The 19,521-nt window shown below is 45.8% G+C and overlaps 1 protein-coding gene across 1 annotated transcript in view; it reads right to left on the bottom strand.

Moving 5' to 3' along the window:
• Positions 1–1,039: 1,039 nt before the first annotated feature.
• The window catches only part of LOC146191639 (uncharacterized), a 79,254-nt gene continuing 60,772 nt past the window's right edge, over positions 1,040–19,521 (bottom strand). Inside the window, exons 8-13 of the mRNA XM_084602159.1 lie at positions 18,783–18,904; positions 15,429–15,861; positions 10,125–10,344; positions 7,361–7,628; positions 5,725–6,051; positions 1,040–2,885 (exon numbers count right to left, since the gene is read on the bottom strand). Of these exons, the coding sequence (XP_084458285.1) occupies positions 2,109–2,885; positions 5,725–6,051; positions 7,361–7,628; positions 10,125–10,344; positions 15,429–15,861; positions 18,783–18,904 (2,147 nt within the window). The 3' untranslated portion in view covers positions 1,040–2,108. The remainder of the gene's footprint in view (positions 2,886–5,724; positions 6,052–7,360; positions 7,629–10,124; positions 10,345–15,428; positions 15,862–18,782; positions 18,905–19,521) is intronic.

A 19,521-nucleotide genomic window follows, 5' to 3' on the forward strand; every position in this document is an offset into this window, starting at 1 on the left:
AAATTCGGGCAGTGGGGAAACTTTTCTCCCATTCTTTACACACCATTTACAAAAAGCTGCTGATGCTCTGAAGCCTGTCCCTTTAGCTCAGTTGCACTGCAAAATATGAGCTGGAAAGTTAAGGATGGCTGTGTACAAGCCTTTTCAAAAGTTGCTCTAGGTAGCAATAATGAGTCTATGCTTTTAAGCATCAAGACAGCTGCGCAAAAAACTGCAGTCAAAAGACTACCCGCTGCTCTCACTGCATTTGCTATGACATTATGGTCACGATTAGGTGGGCCATGGATTGCATTTCTCACCTGTGTCGGCAGCAGTTCATCTCACCCAATGCAAAGCTGCTTAAGTTCTTCTGAAATCGAAGTAAAGACAGGGCTGAACAATGACAAAGAATGACATTTAGGATGAAGTAAAAGCACAAATGGGGCCATACATCTTAAGCTTGTAAGCCATGTAAAACATGATTACGGTGCTTCAAGCATAGATTGCCTGCATGTAGTAGTTCCCTCATCTAAAAAAATCTAATTATGACCACAATCTCACAACAACACTTAAATTTAGCACCTCATACATATTTTATGTACAGAATAAATTTGTGCCAATTGCAATACCAAGGATATGAGTCTAACTTGGAGCAAACAGGCCATTAATACCCGTAGCTAAGAGTATAACTAGAAAAATGTTTGCAGCAAATATACAAGACTAACTCCTTTCTAAGAAATTTTTGCTTGAAAAGCCTATTATCCACTTAGCAATACACAAAATAAATTTTATGTACAATGAAATTAGCCCTTTTCTTAATAACCTGGAAGCTTGTCACCACAACAAAAGTGTTAGATATCTGTGCTGCTTTACAGAGATGAAAAATCAGAGCAGATTAACTCACAAATATCAAGGCTGAGCAGCAAATGTTTGTAGAAAAAATTTAGAAAGGAAAAAAAGGCTTTACTACAAGTTTCTGTGAAATCTGTACACTGAAATAAAGCTGTTTTTAAATTAAAGAAATGCAACCCATGAACAGCTATATCAGCATGCTTTTGAAAATTCATTACCAACAATATGAAGTCAATCATTACGTTATGCCCAATTGCACCAAAGCAGTGAGTTCCAAACATTTCTGAATGAGAAAAGAGGTCACCAATAGTACTCTCCGGTGGAATTAGAAAAGTGAATAAAAGCTTTTTTCCCCTGACTACTTGTGATAACAACACAATTTAGTCTAGCCCTTGTCATGGATGTTCTAAGCACCAAACTTCTGAAGAAAATTAAATGATGCAATTCTCATTTTTTTTAGCTAAAGGACAATGTCCACGCGTGTCTTCATACTGAAACAGAACAGATTATTCTGGCTTGGACGAGGGCATTGCAATTCACTGATGACATATGCAGCAAAGATATATTTCCTAGCTCACTGCAACATTTCTAAAAGGTTGCACGTTCAAAGCATCCGTCCTGGACAGGCAGCCTACCCATGTCTCATACAATTTCTACAAATTCCGTCAGTTCGCCAGGGAACGCCCTTAACACAAGGAAGGATATTCACTGTGTTCAACGAATCAGGCACAGTGCAAGAAGTGTGCGATGAACGAGTCTTTAAGGAAGCAACAAAGTGCTAAAAATGGTGTGAGAAAACTGATCACAAACAAGAGTGCTCCAAGAAGAGGCCCACAGAGAAGCAGCACCTACGAAAACCAACTCTTCAAATAAAGGCACGGAGCGCATTCTGGCAGGGGGAAACTACAGCTGGCTGCAGCTGCTCCATTTTAGCCGAGCCCTGCAGGAGACACCACCCAGCACTGACTCACACGTCTCTCACACAACTGCCTGTGCAAACATTTGGCAGAATATAACCATCTGCCCACAGTGAAGGCTGTGGCAACACACACCGGGCAACCCTGACAACAAGCAGCAGAGCGACCAGATCAATGTCCCAGCCAGCGATGAAACACAACTGTTCTCATACTGGAAGCTTGATAGCTTGATGCTCCCCTCCATTCCAGAGCTGTCACACATCGCACCTGGATACAAGTGCGAACAATACCACGTAGCGAATAAGGAAAAGATGCGAGCAATGTGCGTGTTCTTGAGTCCCTAATAACACGAGGCCAGCGTTACAGGGGCGTCTCTTTCTTGACCGGAAGCACGGCCCCTTTCACTCCCTCCCTGTAGTTGGCTACTTTGCTATGCAGCTGATCTGAGGTGGACCGCTTGCCCCCCTTGCAGTTGGGGTTGGTGACGATGCCGTTGCGCCTCGGCCGCGCGTCTACAGCCATCACCGGGGGGTCTGGCAGCGGACCGCGGCGCGGCGGCACGACAACGGCTGGCGGCCAGTTGCAGCCCGGAGGACTGGACGGCGAGCGACCCTCGCTATTGAGGGGTGAAAGCACTCGACTTGCGCGGTGCCGCGAGCGTGTGCACTGCTGGATTTGCTGAGTGAAGCTGAGACTGGATGCACTGGGCTCCGCGGAAGAGGCAGCACTGACACCAACATTGTGCTGGGAGCGAGCTGTTGAATCAGTTCGATTGCTCGACGATTTCGAATCGGAACGGGTGGACGCAAGCGAGCGACGTTTGTCACTTGTGGATTCTGGTGACTCTGGGCAAAACAGAGGAGCGGCACACGGTGCGGTGGAAGCTGCAGAAGCGAGCGACGAAGTGCTGATGGATCCTGCAGCCTGAGCCGAGCGGCCCACAGCCAGGCTCTCTTCAAGAAGTCTGACTACATTGAGGTGACCAGCCTTGGTGGCGACGCGCAGCGGAGATCGGCCGCACTGGTCGGCATGGGAAGGATCAGCCCCATGCTCAAGCAGAGCACGCACAACTGCTTCATGGCCTTCCTGGGAGGCAATGCCCAGAGCTGTGGCACCTTCCACACAGATGTGGTCAACCTGCGTATCACAAGAAAAAGCCGAATGATTAAATTTGTACCAGTGACCATCTCAAAGTGACTGTAGGACACGCTCGAATCCAAAACAGCACTGATTTGAATGCCAATTTTTTTTTTGCATACTACCCCAGTACTACACTACACTACTACCCTAGCACATAAAGAAATAGTATAGGGTTTAAGCATGGCTTGAACCTGTGATAGAGCTAAAGCTGCGAATGTTGCAGCAATAGTTTCTGTAACACCGCCTTTTCAATCCACGACTTTTTATCATTTTTCTTTAAATTAGGTTTTGGGGAAAGGAAGGCACAGTATACTTTTGGGTAGACACTACAAAATCGAGCACACCCACACCTAATTAGGCCTAGGTCACTTGAAGGTCAAATTTAGTGCCACATGAAGACCGGCTCTACCTAGCGTAGTGAAGCTTTCGCTTCAAAATTCAAACTGCCTACAGCCTGGTATGTGACGAAATGAATGGCAACATGCTGAGACTAGCACTGGTAGTACAGTCGAACCCAGATATATCAAACCCAAAGGGGTCGCGAAAAAGTTTCATATATCAGTAATTCAGTATACAAAATATGGCAGTAGATGAGCTCTTCTGCAGCCCAGAAGCTTGAATAAGACGTACCCACTCTGGTCACGCACTTCCTGCAGTGACGTGCTGCCCACCGGCATAGTGGCAGCGCACTGCTCATCAATGACCACAAGCGCACCTAGCAGCACCCTCCTGTGCGACTCCATGAACCATACCTGATTGTCGGAGATCGCGCTGCTCACATCTCGCGCAGCGCGGCAGAAGTGCCATTGGGGTTGGGGCTCACATAAGAGCTGCAGCAGACAGTGCTTTGGAGCCGCCACTCATCATAAGAAGTCTAATTCTGTTACTGATACACTACAAATACAATCACAACTCAATTACAACTGGGTACTGTTGATTTCTGCGTTGCCTTCAACAGCAAAACAGGCCAAGCAAGAGACACCGCAAGCCTTCAGCCACCTAGTCTGGCTTCTCTCTATAACAACAGCGTCGTGCTCAAAGCAAGCACTCTAAACTGAAGGCCACTTTCAAGAGGACTCGATGTTCACTTCATTACACAGTTTTACAGTGTTAACGCTGCCAGCACTTTCCTAAGGAGGCTCGGCCGATCTGGCTCCATGCACGCAGTTATCATGGCAGTGCTCTTAGAACTGTCCTCTGCATAGGGTAAGTTGCGCAGTTCAATATATCAAATGTTCTGCTAGTGGGAGTGTGATAAATGCAAATAACACTACAACTGTTTGCAATGCTTTTGCATGGGATTTCTTGGGAATATTCAGGCAATTTGATATACGCAAAAATTTGATGTACTCTGGCTCTATATATCCGGGTTTGACTATATCCTTGTGGTCCTGGTTACTGTTCGTAACAGCCATCAGGTTTTAAATTTGGCACAGTGACCTATTCCCAGTTAAAGAAATTGTAAAATCTACACTGCAATTTATGTTACTGCCCTGTTCCAAGTTCTGTCATTGTAACGGTTGATGACACTGTGACTTTAACTGGGCAAGGTTGAAATGCACTGCTAAAGGGGACTAGCAAAAGCAGTGAAATGCACACAAAGTAGAAAAACGCACCTTTAAGCATTTGCAGCAAAAAGAAACATTCATGAAGGAGCTTCTTTGATTTTCCTGGCCAAACGAGTCTTCGCATGTCAATGACAAATAAACAGAGAGAAGCTGCTTTTCCTATAAGATCACAATGTAGCAGCACCATCCTTTCACCACCGATTTTGCATTATTGGAAAGATAGTTTAATTTAGTTTGTGGAGAACATCCCAAAGTGACTCAGGCTATAACAGCCGCTGTGGTGGAGGACTCCGGAAATTTCGACTACCTCGGTTCTTTAATGCGCACTGACGTCGCACAGCACACGGGCAACTTGCTTTTCACCTCCATCGAAAAGCGGCCGCCAAGGCCAGGATTCGATCCTGCATCCTTGGCCACAGTAGCCGAGCGCCGCAAACACTGCGTCACCCCGGCGGGGCACATTATTGAAAAGAAAACAGGATGAAGGGACAAGAGCCTGGGAACTACATTAGTGGCCAATCCCCCCTTGAAGGGTATGTGCCATTCTCTAAGGGCAGAATGGCAACTGCTATGTACTGCACCCAAACAAATGGCCTTACGAGCGCTTTCATCGCCATTTCAATGACGCACTCAGAGCGTGCGTGCCATACCAGTGGAGTGGGTTCGGTGCATGCTCCTTGGGAATTCGCTGCACTTTCGTGCAAGACTTTTCCTGCCTGTAGGTACACCTCCACATTAAGTGGGGACAAGAAGTATTTTGCAACTGGTCTCCTATGTCACACTCAATCAGTCGTTAGGCTCAATGCAGCTAAGATGCTACGATTTCGTCAGCCCTGGCGAGGTGAAGAATAGCTATGGACCGAACAGCCCTGGTGAAGTGAAAAATAGCTATGGACCGAACGGTCCATAGCTATTCTTCACCTCGCCAGGGCTGACGAAATCGTAACATCTTAGCTACATTGAGCCTAACGACTGATTGAGTGTGACATAGGAGAACAGTTGCAAGGAAACTTCTTGTCCCCACTTAAGGGGGGACGCGGGCTTCGAAATTCGAAAAATTGCGAAAAGGTTGGCTTTTCAAAAAGTACATATCTCGGCTGTATATGTTATAAACTACCTACAGTTGACAACCTACAGAACGCCTGTTATGTGACTGCATGATTTCTTCAAGCGTTGCGAGTGGCACCATGAAACATCTAAGCTGTGAACAAGGTCAGCCTTAGATGTGAACAAGGTCAGCCCTGGGACCCTTGGAGTGACATCCCTACCTGAGCCCCTCGCTCCAGCAAGAGCCTGACCACGTGTGCCTGTCCCTGCCAGGCGGCCGACTGCAGAGCAGTGCGCTGGTCCGCATCCTCGGCATCAATCTCAGCTCCACGACTCAGCAGCAGATCGACCAGGTCCACATGCCCCTGCCAGGCAGCAACGTGCAACGGCGTGCGCCCCTCAAGGTCACCAATTTCAGGGTCGGCCCCTCTGGCGAGAATGTAGTCGGCCATGTCAAGCCGGCCCTCCAATGCTAGTACGTACAAAGTGGAGCGGCCATCTGCGTCCTGGTAGTTGACATCTGCATTGTAACTGAGCAGGGCGTGTACCTGAAGAAGAAAAAAATTTGCACGTGCTGAGAACCAACACTGCACAAAGAGTAGGGCACTGCGAAAGTGTGGGGCACGAGCTTCAAATTCGGCATGTGGCTCTGCAAAAACGGATTAGCATGTCCACCACCATCACCACAATGGCAGTAACAGGTAAACTTTGGATTGCTCATCACAGACATTTTGATGTTAGTTCTTCAGGTGCACCTTGCATAGTGCCACCATTTGCTCATACTCGGGAACTTCACCGAATTTTGGATACATCACTTTCTCATTCTTCATCACTTGCGACGTCACTTGATGCAAGTACACCTGTATCTTGGCAAGTGATTACGGTACCATTTCTTTCATAGCACCTTAAAATAATGGTAGCCAATGACATTGTTATCTTTACAGTTTCCAAGAGATGAGTACGCTGTGACATGATGCCACGTAGACTGCCACACCAATGCACTAACTAGTAGGAAGGTTGGCTGAACCATGTGTCAAGGAGAGCTAAATGCGTCTTATGCTTAATACAATCCAGTTCGTGGCAAAGCCTCAGCAAAAGCACGACATTCAGTCTTTCAGCTCAAAAACAGGTCAGAGTGTGTGACAAAGAGTACAGGAACACTCCCTGCTCTTCATATGGTGCCACTGCAATACATATGACAGGTGTGTCAGTTCCTGTGTGAGAATTTCTGCACACTTCTCTTACTTATTTTGGACACACACCAAAAGTGTAGCAAGAAATGTAACATATGATAGATCTCACCTCTTGAAGATGTTAACAAAGAAGCTGAGGCCTATGAAGTGTTCACACATACCTCAAGTAGCCAATGGTACGGAGGTGCTGACTTACTGTGCTCAGCACACGAGGGAGTGAACTCAAATGCACATTTCTTTACTAACGAGCCTGTTTTAGTGCCTACAATCCTTCAGTATGCGAACAAAAAGTTGAGGCTGTTACTGGATTCAAATGGCAACTTCTCTGCTAATGTGGGTACGTTTTACTGCTTATAATGTTTCAATGGCTGCAGTGGATAGCAGATGGGCACCAGGCTCGCGACTATGCCACAAGGTACCAATCCGGTGCACTACAAGATTGCCCAGTGCAGAGCAATGGTGGCACCTGCGCTGCACTCCAAGATGATAGAGTTGGAGAAAAAGGTCCACCTTTTTTTAGTTGTAGCAACATTGGTTGCAAGCAACCAGTGTGCTGTGTTCATGCATAACAAAATGGTTCTCCATACGCCGCACACTTCCACGATCAGAAGAAACCCAAACAGTGGGCTTCCTCTGCCTGTGCCTTGCTACTGACAGGGCTCACCGTTTCCTTGTGCTCTTCAAGTGCGGCAACCCGAAAGGCTGTGCGGCCGTCGTGGGCCCTGTGGTCTACCAAGGACGGTGGGTGGCCCCCGAAGTCAAGCATGGCGCGTACGGCTGCTGTGTGTCCCTCCTGTGCGGCCAGGATGAGTGGTGTCCGCCCCTCGTTGTCTGTCTCCGAAGCCTGGGCACCGGCCTCCATGAGCAGTGTGCACACCTCCGCGTGGCCCTCCAGTGCGGCATAGTGCAGCGGTGTCCAGCCCGCATTGTCCCTGTGAATTCAGCGCTTCGGTTAAGGGCAACAGAAGAGAAGCAGTGACTTATACTCACAACTTTTCGTTAGGCTCAGTAAATGTGCCTCAATGATGCCACTGCACAGTGGTGCTCAACCGTCAAATGGTGAGGCTTGAAGAATTTGGAAACAAAGTTATTACAGGTGTGAGGTGCTTGATTACAAAGCAAATACTAATAATGTCTTTTTCAATAACAGATGAAGTGTGTGGGATTTACAAGGTGAAATAGTACTAAGATTATTCACTCTGCAACACTAGTCTGGAGTTCTAAAACTGACAAAGCTGATTAAATGGAAATAAAAATGAAGCTAGCTGTTAGTGATAGCACAAGTAATTTTACTCAAACTCACGAATGAGGGTAAAGTATGGTTTTCTCACCTCAAAATATTTTAAACTGTGGCCGATCTCACCTCAACCTCACCTCACTCCATGAAGTTGAGGTCGTCTTAAGGTTGAGATTGACCTCATGAGGCTTCCCACCTCTATCACGCAGGGAAGCAGGGAAGTGTTCTTTATTAAGAAAGATAACAGCTGTGTCAGTGATGCATCACTGATAGTGTGCAAAAACGAATTAGCATTTTGGATTCTGTTCTTTAACGTATGATGTGTGTGCTCCTGTATAAATAACCTGCGCACTTGCGCCATCTTTTTCTATAATCAGGGGTTCAGCCCGTGGATAAATCAGTTATTAGTTTGCGCTCATCTTGTTCTAAGCATCCTTCTCTTGTGTGTCATGTTTTTCGGTGCATGTTCCCATGGCTTCTTCAGACAATCACCAACTAGACCAACAATTCTTGTTAAAAAAGCACGTTCTACGATGCTCATGGTCACTCTGCACAGAATGACGACATGAACCGAAGCAGTTCTTCGGTTTCTCAGTACACCTAAGGTGTACTGAGAAACCGAAGAACTGCTTTGAACTCTTTTCTTCCATGTAGTTAGTATTCCTATGAGTGCTAAGCCTATTTTTCAACCCCAGTCGGCCCAGCTTGGCGAGAGCAGTGACACCACTTGTTGCTTATGCCACAGATCGGTGTTGGTCTATATAGAAATATGTTTCTCCAATTCTTTACCTCAGCATACTGCAAAACTAAACTACTACCTAGAAAGCTTCACTAAAATTTTGTACTAACAAGTACGCAATCATTACCAATTCATTTATATGATACCTGCATCACGTTACGACATTACAGCAAAAGGGGAGGAGGTGCAAAACATAATGACTAAAGCAAAACAATGGACCAAAACGAAAGCACGAAGTTTCACAAAACAACTTATAATACAGCCGAAGAGTGAACAAAAGTATAATTAATGGAAACAGCATTGGTGGCACAAAACGTTTCATTTGAAGGCTGTCCAAAAAATGAAGGAATAAATAACTGGGTACTGTGAAAAGAACACTATTCGACTTTTTGATCAGAATCCATTTCTTGAGAAACATCGGAAGCAAGTTGCATGTATTTTAAAATAACAGCCGGAGGTGCGAGTTGGTGCATAGTACCCAGAACTGCGGCGCAGCGTACACAAACACGTGGATCATCACTAATTCATCTACATGATACCTGCATATACAGGTGCACTAACACGTGTGCATGTATTTTCCCCGGTATGTCTGTTTCTGAGTAATGGAGACTGTGGAATATTTTAAGGCAAAGGTTTTCAGGGTGGTCGTTCAGTCCACTCCGCAGAAGATTACCTTTGCTGCTGCTCATGCTTAATGTCTTATTGTAGTTCCTGATAACAAATCAAAATGCTTTATTTTGTAGTCTCTCAACTTTGTCTACATGCTTTAACAGTGTAACGGTCCCAGAAAGCGCAACCATATTCGAGGATTGAGCAGACATGTAAAGTATACATGCTGCTTGAGATTACTAGGAAGATGATAAAGTGGTTGTTTACTAAATAAGTATAAAAAACAGAAGGAAAAGATGTTTGCCGGCTCCGGTATCTGCTATATAATACCTAAAGCACCTGTACTAGGGCAGCAGAAATAAAGGGTTTGGTTTTGTTTGTAGGGTTTAATACCCCAAAGCGACTTGGACTATGAGAGGTGCCGTAGTGGAGGTCTCCGGAAATAAAGGGATATTAAGGAAGTGGTAAGGGAAACTAAAGAGGAGAGTGACAGGAAGAAAGAACAGGGTCGGACAAAAATAAAACTGAAGGTGTGTACACTATTGTACAAAAGAAGATGACTTCAGGTGTAAAAAGCCAGCATGGACGTGGCTTTATTGATGACATACAATAGAATCTTGCTGAAAGTACCATGATGAAATGCGGAAATAAGACTGGTCCTTCGGGAGTCATCTTCAAATCTGCCTCTAGATAAAACTACAGCAAATTTTTTTATATTAAACTTATTATTATTGCCACCTTTGGTCGAACCGTGCGTTGAATTGCTGTACTTGCACATTGAAGAAACTAACTGGTCTCCTTGCAAACGCAACAAGCTCCATTTTCACAACAATGCTCTCATACCTGTGCAATTCGTCGAGGCCTCGGTTGAGAAGTTGTTGCACCACTTCAACGCTACCCTGAGCGGCTGCGATGGACAACACCGTGCGTCCTTCGGCATCGATGCTGTCCACATAGGCGCCCCAGAAGAGCAGGAGGCCCACCACATCTGCGTGGCCCATGGACGCCGCCGCAAACAATGGCGTCCGCCCACTGTGGTCCGCATGGTCCAAGTCAGCTTCCGCTGTGGCAGCGTAATAAAGAGGCATTCTCCAATATCGTATTGTCCTGACTGGTCATGTAATAGTCATCAATATGGCTACAGTTGCAAAAAGAAAAAAGCTCCCGATCTCAACACACACTGTCATAAAAATACAAACCAACACAATGAACCAGTACATTACTCATAATTTCTTAAACATCATAGGTGTGAAAAATATAAACCAAACCTCAAGATATGGCAACAATATACTTTTAATACTTATGTTTAATTGGAGCAAACAAAAGGCTCTTCTGTGCTAAATGTGTCATGCATGTGTAGCAAGGCTTATATTAGCACGTAAGATGTATATAAAATAGGAGCAATTGTGCAGCAAGTCAATAAGCACTGCAAGCAATACATTTAGTGACCTCCAATGCTTGCTTACCAAGAAACTTTTCCATAATGCTATGGGAGGGTTTCATACACTGCTCATGACCGCTGCACTGCAGTGCGCCACCATTTGCAGAAGGGCACCGTCCTAAAAGCATGGCTCAGTTGCGACCGAGAAGGAAGCTTTGGATAATGCAATTAGACATTTACTGTACGTTTGTGCATTCAGGTAATGTGATCTGTGCACCATGATGAACACTTGCTATGTGTTGTCTATGGAGGTGCAACCAAGAAAAGGTGAAGCAGAGGGGCGAGAATTGCTGAGGAAGGTGAAGTGGGATGTATAGTGCCGCAAAAAATGGGTAGCTTCATTTCTGCCTTGAATAAGTGCGTGTTAGAAAAAAATACATTCAAAAGGCCCCTGACACGGTACCTGCAGTGATAGGGGGGGCGAGAACCAGTCAAGCTGCGGCCGCAGCTTTTAGCTTCGTCTCCCTCCATTGTTGATGGAAAATAAAGTTTATCTTATCTTATCTTTAATAGAGATGGTCTTTACGAGTACTAGTATTCGAGTCAAACTTGAAAGCTTTGCGTGGGGCCTAAAATTTACAAATAATACTTAAAAAGTGCTTCTGGCGGCCGCTCGCAACAGAATAGGACGACACCTCTCCGCACGCTTCTTCCCTGATGATGTCATAAGGGCTTACTGGGTGGGCCGGTCATTGGATGCTCTCAAGAGAGGGGGTGGGATAAAGCGTGGTCGCTTTGCGAAGTGTGAGTGCGCTGAGTTGCTAGGGGAGGATGAAAATCATTTTCGATCATCAATACGTTCAATACTAATGAACCTATAGCTTAAATATTATTTTTTTGTTGTGGCAAGGATTGTTGGGGTACCTAATGCTTCTGCACGTTTTTTAGTTTTAGTGAATAGCTTTCGATGGGAGTCATTTAAGGTTTTTCATCGCAGGCCCCCTTCCCGACCAGCAGACCCAGTGAATACGCACAATGCGCGAGTGCAATTTGAGCGATAGTGGTGAGCTTCAGCGAATGTAAATAGTGATACCATGTAGTCTCAAGAGCAGTGACATGAAATCAATGATTGCTTAACTTGCAGCATGCACAAATGGTGAGTGGGAGGCACCTGCACGACCCGGTCTGCTGAGCAGTGCTGAAAGTGGCCAGCAGCTGTCGTCTGTATCACTTGCGGATAACAGATCACACTGTTCTAATTAATGCAAAAGGTCGTTGAACATACTAGATAAAGTGATTTAAAATCAAGTACTGGCCACCTTGGTGAAAGCAGATACCATTAACGGGAAGCACTGATAATAAGTGGCGGCATCAATGTTAACCTGGTTATCAGGTGTTTCCCGGCCATACACTCATATCTACCGCGACTGCTTCAAGATACATGATACTGTGCAAAACAAGCAAAGCTACGACCAGAAAGAAGATAAAGTATTTAACACAAGGAGAGCTCAGAAGGCATTTTACGCCATGTAAACAGCAGCATTTCTTTGTACGTAGCTAGTAAACAAGAGTGGTGCCAGAGTGCAGTCATCAACGGCGCATTCTTAAAAAAATATTGTAGCAAATATTCAATGGCACGTTACAATCTTGAACCACATAATTAGAAAATGCTTAAGATATTTACTAAACAAGCAGCAGAAAAAAGCAGGCAGCTGATATCTAAATCAACACCACAAAAGCTGAAGCAGTCGAATAATGTGGACGTGGGCAGGGCAAAGTGAAAATGGTGACAGCTGCTATATGCGGTGCGAACAGCAAGACGTTGTGCGACCATGGTGCGTTGCCCATGTTGCCATAGTGGGACAAGAGCAAAGGCAGCCCAGAAAATGCGTTTGGAAAGAGTCAGTGGAGTGAGATTGGCTCAATATGACCGTGCCTTTGAAGAGGCAATCATGAGTCAAGTGCTGGATACGGACTCTAATGACATTTAAACTTTTGTACTGCAAGCGTTACAGTCTGATAGAACAAAATGGGCAAGAGACAAGCAAATAGCATTGTGGCTTATCCGATTGGTATTAAGCATGCCCTGTCAGATTTCATTTCATTCACGACAATTTTGAGTATTTAAAATGCTGCAGTTAGCTTTATGCCTAATGTCTGCTACAGTGATGCAGTTGTACATTAATAATAGTGTTGCCCTCATCTTTCCTGCAATTGACTAATGGAAGGCGCTAATTCCATTTGCAAACTAAAAGCTGGAGCACATTCTAACGCAAGTTAATAAGCCAATTGCAAAATAATGTTTGAATGTTTAGATGCAGACACTGCTAAAGATATGACTGCAGCCAGAAAGTTCTATAGTAGCTCAATGCACTCCTGCAAAAGGTGCACCACTAGCGACTGGCACTGACTCTATGTGAAACTCGAGTGGGTGCAATTCGTAAACAGAAGCATTGAAGGACCCTGGTCTAAGCTATGTTGTATTAAAGCGAATTTTAGGGCCCCTCCTTAGAAGCTCAGATGACAGAGGTGTCAACGATTTCCGATGAGTGTCTAAATGCTTTCCAGTGAGTTAAATGGCTCAATGTCATACTTCAAAGGTCACTCTGGCACCTCTCCAAATACTTTTATCCACAGCGATATATACCATTGAACAGCCGCAATCATCGGCACCTGCCTTTCATGGGTAAAGGTGGCTGCGTTTAAACGGAATACAAGGAACAGAGCAAGGGTGAGAATGGGTAGAAGGACACTGGCCTATTGACTCCTAACCGATGCTTGTTAGTGACACACTAAAAAAAATAATAAACTAATTAAGTGCAAATGCTTAGGCACAAAAAGGATATGCTGCAACCCAGATTCACCACAAATTAGTAGATGAGGAAATATAGGCCAATAAGTCTGGTTTCCATTGGACATTTCATACAGTCGAACTCAGATATATTGATCTTGAAGCAGGACATATCAATAATCACACACACATGCACGCACGCACGCACGCACGCATGCATGCACAAGACTTTAGGTAATTCTAAAGAGTACTGGGTTTAAAATAGAACAAAATTATTTGCAGAAACAAACTTTCTGCTGTGGCCCGCACACTATCCGGGAAAACTTGTCTCTAATTAATCATTTAATTATTGTAGTAGGGTGGCTAATCCCAGTAGGGAATTCAAAGCCGTGAACAAGGCGATGCCACATCAGTTTTTGAAATGATGAAAATACTAATTTTTTTTTTTTAAGTCCTACAGTGCGATGAAATCTGAATTTTTTTTCTGTATGAAATCAACACTGAGTGCAAGAGACACTCAGGGAAAGAAGCAACACCCAGTGATGACATGATGCAGTGGAAATGGCAGCAAATTGGAAATGCCAGCACTACTGTGATGTGTCATGCATTGTATTTTGCTACGTGGTCATTGCCAAAAATAATGACCACTTAGCTGGCAGTGACTTCTCCTTTCGTTTGCACAACCCTTCAAGACAAAAGAATGCACAAGTCGTGGCACTCAGCCACTTGCAGTTCGAACTGGGCGCCGTTGCCCCTGCATCCTCTCATCACCGGACGCTGTCTGCGTGCCGAGCTTCCTACACATTTCTTGCACTAGAGTCAAATTCATGCGGGAAAAAAAAGCATCAAATTTCTTCGTCCTGCAAGGCTTTAGGAAATTAGCTTTTTTTTGTTTCAAAACCTGACATGGCATCGTCTTTTTCAAGGCTTCGAACTACCCATTGAGATCAATTACCCAACCACAAAAAGTAGGGAGTTAATTAGTGGGTTTTAGCTAATTACCCATGTAATCAGAGCAGTTTTGCAGTATATTGTGCCTGCCACTGCAGAGGGTTTGTTCCTGAAAATATTTGTTTTCTATGCTGAATCCACTATTCTTTTGAAACCACTTGAATCTTCCTTGAAAGACCCTGTATATATAAAAATTTCTAGATAAACCTATCTATGACCTAGAAGCAAGAAGACATAGCAGTCACACTAGTGACGTGCTCCTTGCGGAGGGGTACCATTACCAGCATGCTGACAGCCCAGTACTCACTAGCTGTTGCTCAGCCTAACCTCATTCACATCAAAGCTGCAGCAGACTGTGCTTTCAAACTAGCCACTACCATAAGATGACTGCTCTTGTTACCAGCACATTGAAAAGAGTTAAGGTAAAGTATGTTTCCACGACTCCTTTGGCAGCAGCATACAACGACCAATCACTGATTCGGATTAAAGTGCAGTTTATTTCCACAGTGCATTCGCCAACAAAACACATCACACCAGGGCTGTGGCTATAGGCTTTAATTAGTTAGGTTGGCCTCATCGTAGGATGAAACATGACGTGGGAAATGAGTGCAAGAGAGAGAGGGCCACCCTCCCTCAGCGCTCACCCTGTCATGTGGTTTCACAGTGCTAGAGCTGCCAGTTAATGCCTAAGGCTGTGCAACCAATCCCTCTTGGCACATGAAAAAAGTGATCGAAGGGCACCATCATAAGCTCCACTTGGAGGGACGCGGTGGGTTGTTCAATTTTTCAAAGAAATGGCAAAATTAGAGTTGGATATACCGCACCAGTTTTCTAAACTTTTATACAGAATTTTCGAAGGGACAACCTGTGAGCTCAATAATATATCCATTAACTTGAAATGTCTGGGATCAAGAAGAGCAGGCTCAATTACATTTGTTTTCTTCTCTTGTTCATCTAGTTCTGTACTTAACAATGTTAATGAAAAGCAAACCTGATTGTACAGCAATTAGCGGTTCACACTCACCATCCAAAAGAAGCTCGCAGACCTCCCGGTGACCCTCGAATGCAGCGACCAGCAGCGGTGTCATTCCTTCATTGTCAGCGTGGTCCACATTGGCTCCTCTCTCGAGGAGCAGGGCCACCACACCCACGTGCCCCTCCGAAGGTCGCACGCACAGTGCTGCCACTGACAATGCCGTGCGCCCATCGTTGTCAGCGTGGTTCGCCTCAGCTCCGCCATCGAGCAGATGCTCCACAATCTCGGCATGGCCCATGTATGCCGCAGCAATTAAGGCTGTGCGGCCCTCACGGTCTGCGCGGTTCACGTCGGCTCCTTTCTCCAGAAGCCTCGTCACGATCTCCTCGTGACCGCCCCAGGATGCAGCACGTAGCGCTGTCCGCTGCTCACCATCTGCCAGGTCCACCTGCGCTCCACCTTCCAGCAGAGCTTCCACAACCTGCAACCATTCAACCACCGTGTTGTCAGGCCATGGATGACTGTGTGTGCCTTGAACACAATTCAAACCTTGCGTCCCATTAGTTGACGCTGACATGCTTTCTACTGATGATTGCGCTTAAAGGTCCACGAAAACGGCCCCCAAGAAACCACTGATAAACGTGTTTAGTGTGTAGAACACATCCTTTTGAGCATTAACGCAAAGTATAACTCCTTGGAACAAAGCCAGCGATTTATTATTAATTTTTAAAAACAGCGTTTTTTGAAATTCGCGGGCAGAGAGATTGTCGCTTGGCGGTGTTGCATGGAACTATTTCCTAGTCCCGTGACGTCACAGGTCGGTTGACTGGCAAGGCTTGCTAGAAGCTGCCATTCGCTGCGGTCACTGCAACCCTGACGTCACGGACACACTTCCGATAGCTGCGAAAGTCGTCTGCTCGTGCACTGCTCGAACTCTGTGCGGGCTGTTACACAGCTCGCCGCCCTTATCGGTTAGGTGGCCATTACCCATTAAGTGCAACAACCGAAGCGACGCAGGGATCGGCAGAACGAAGCTGCATTTACAAATATCTTATTTATATAACGTGGTTTCAGGAGTATCGGAGTGTCGTCCGACGAGGCGTCAACAGCACGGTCAAGCACCGCACGATGGCAGCACCTCCTCGACCGCCGTAAACACCGCCGTTGTGGCCCCTCCTTCCGCATACCGTTCGCGAGCGACACGGCGGATCGTTAGCACCGATGTCCGAAATAAAGCGTGCTAAAATTTGTTGGCGTCTGGAATACTGAGCCGAATATCAAGTATGAAGCCCTCGTGAGGATCGCTGACCAGCAGCAAATTGCTGGTAAGAGCGATAGCCGTGATACAAGCTGGTTTCTGCTCAAGCCAGCTGCCGCTGGTGCATTTCGGCTGATCCGATCTGCTCGTACTAGCTCTGCGATTAATGCGTCGGCTAAGTTAATCCTATAATTATTTTACTATGGCAGGATAGGAATCACTATAAGGCAGTTTCATAAGTAGACGATTTACGACAGCGTTGATCATGTTCCAAAGCGTCTACCGCCGCGGCTTCGAAGCGAAACAATGTAGGCCTAGCGACGACTAGGGACGGTCACGCACGGCGCCGGCGTTCGCCGCGCTCGCACGTTCCACCCCCGCGGTAATTGTGTAACGTACCTCAGCCTGCTCGCGGCATCCCGTGCTGCAAGCATTGCAAACTCGTGTACTTTCATAGCTAAGGCCGCGTATTTTTTGACGTTCTGTTCAGCAACAAGCCGTTCAAATGATACTGTAGGCAAGACAAGGCTTCAGTACGCAGTCGCTGCGCTGTCGGCCGTAATCGAAGACGTCAGGCGGCACCATAATCTATACATCGATCTTTAAACGTGATACAGTGGGCAAATGAATAACTTTGTGAAGCAGACCCGCTCGTACGTTTCGCGCACTCGGGCGCCGACGAGTAGCTTCCGTCAACAGACGCCGTCATAACCTCGGTTAACGCCACAAACCGAGGTCGTCAAGCTCGGTTTGCGGTAACCGCGGTTAGTGGTGCAACCGTGGTTTGGTCCGCCGTGTAACATAGGATAACCACGGGTTCGCGGTTACACTAACCGTCGCTGCGCGAACTGGCGAACTCCTCAGGCGTGTGCGAGCGAGGACGGGTTGGCGCGACTACGCCAGTGAGCGCGCGGCAACCGGAAGTTCGTCGAAGTGACGTATGTCTGGGCGGAGCTTTGAACTTGCTTGTATTCTTTGTTTTTTTATGGCTCCCTTCGGCGTATGAGTTGAGAGGGAAAATTGGAAGGGTCATTTTTAATCGCCGATATCTCTGGTGTTGCAGAAGCTAGATCGAAAATTTTTGCAGGAGAATGATGGGTGGTTCAATAACTTTCAGTGTTATGGCGTTGTTTACCCTTCTTTGTGACCCCTTTCTGGGGACCTTTAATGGCGGTGAGCCTCTTTTTCTTTATGTCTTGTAATATTTTGAACGCGACAGTGTTAACGACTCCGTTCACCGAAAATCCGGTGTCGGCGGCCAGTGATGCCATCCGCTGGCATCGCCGTTGTGAGCAAATAATCACATGCAGCTGGCAGGTGGTAGCTGGCAGCTTACATGGTCGAGCACTTACTGTACGCAAGGTTGCCTGACATTACGTTTGCCAGGGGCTGCCAACTCGGTCCTGTCCTTTCATATGGGAGAGTGACAACAGAATCAGCTTGCCAGGACCCTTGCATTAATGTTACCCCTAGGTCACACAAGCATGTTCATATGGAGTGGTTAAAGCGGAGCTTTATGCCTGGGCTGGTAGCCTACATTATCGCGGCATACCCTTAAAGGAGGAGCTTAAGTGTCCCCCATAATCTACTTATTACAGCCCTGTTATTCTTCTAGCTCATTGCTTTGCTCACATTTATGCAAGTGAATGCTGTGCAGCTTAAATGAGGGCTTTGGGGGGCTTTGGTAGCAGCTGATCAAATAAATACCGCCCAACCATTGCTCAACGTTCCGAATGCTGTGTTGTTCAAAGTAACATCATCTTCTCTTTAAAGAAGCCTTGCAAGTATAATGAACAAAAATTTAAAAAATTATTTTCACATTATATATACTGAGTGGAATATTTCTAGTGCAACACATAAGGGGGACCTGACCTTGATGGAACAGTTAAGCATAAGGGTGACTCGCTACTCAGACGGCACAACTATGCGACATCGAGAAAAGTCCGTGCCCACCACAAAGCTCTAAAAATGGGACAGCTTCTGTGCCACCTGCACATTGGTATCATTGAGACAGTGAGCTGGTCTATTTTCCCTACACCGTTTTTTCCAGGTGGAGACAACCCAGTCACAGCAACCCTGAGATGCAAGGGAAGGGAAGATGAAGGGAACAGATGGAATGCAAGGGATGAAAGGGGAAGCCACACCTGCAAGTGCCCTGCCCAGGCCGAAGAGCGCAGTGGCGTCCAGCCCTCATTGTCAGCATGGTCAGGGTTAGCGCCGGCCTTGAGAAGCAGCAGCACCACATCAGCATGGCCCTGTCGAGCCGCTGCACACAGCCAGCATACATACAATACATTCAAGTTGCACCGTGCACACGTGGGATCCGCTGAAGCAGATTTGTGACAATGAAGTCTCTACGCTTTACTGAAAGCCTTTCCAAAACAGGCAGTGCAACTGCATGCCAACTACGGCACAGGCTAAGACTCCAAAAACAACTGCTTTGGTACATACTACATATACCACAGCTAGTCCAGATGAGCGTACCAAGACCCTAGACCAAGTGGCTATACGCCTGCCTGTATGGTCTGTTCTAAAATTTAACTTCAGGTGAAATATTTTTAAACTTTTCCACACACTCCAGCCGGTATGTAACCAAGGCTTCAGTGCTCTATTAGTGAAGAATAAAAGAGTGTCTGCCTACTTTAAAAAGTGAGTCTAGTTAAAGCAATATACAATACATGAACTGCGCATTAAGGTAATTTTACATTACTGGCATTTATTTTTCAGTGTGCAATATTTAATGAGGAGAATGCAAGTTATTCTACCCACCGTATACTGGCATCTATAATTTCTGCTCATCACCTTTCTTATTTATGCTAATTAGTTAATAATATTATATTATTACTGCTGATGACATATTTATTTTGATGTGGCTGATTTCAT

The sequence above is a fragment of the Amblyomma maculatum genome, chromosome 4, assembly GCF_055883805.1.
Source record: "Amblyomma maculatum isolate TAMU_Amacu chromosome 4, ASM5588380v1, whole genome shotgun sequence".
Lineage (NCBI taxonomy): Eukaryota > Metazoa > Arthropoda > Arachnida > Ixodida > Ixodidae > Amblyomma > Amblyomma maculatum.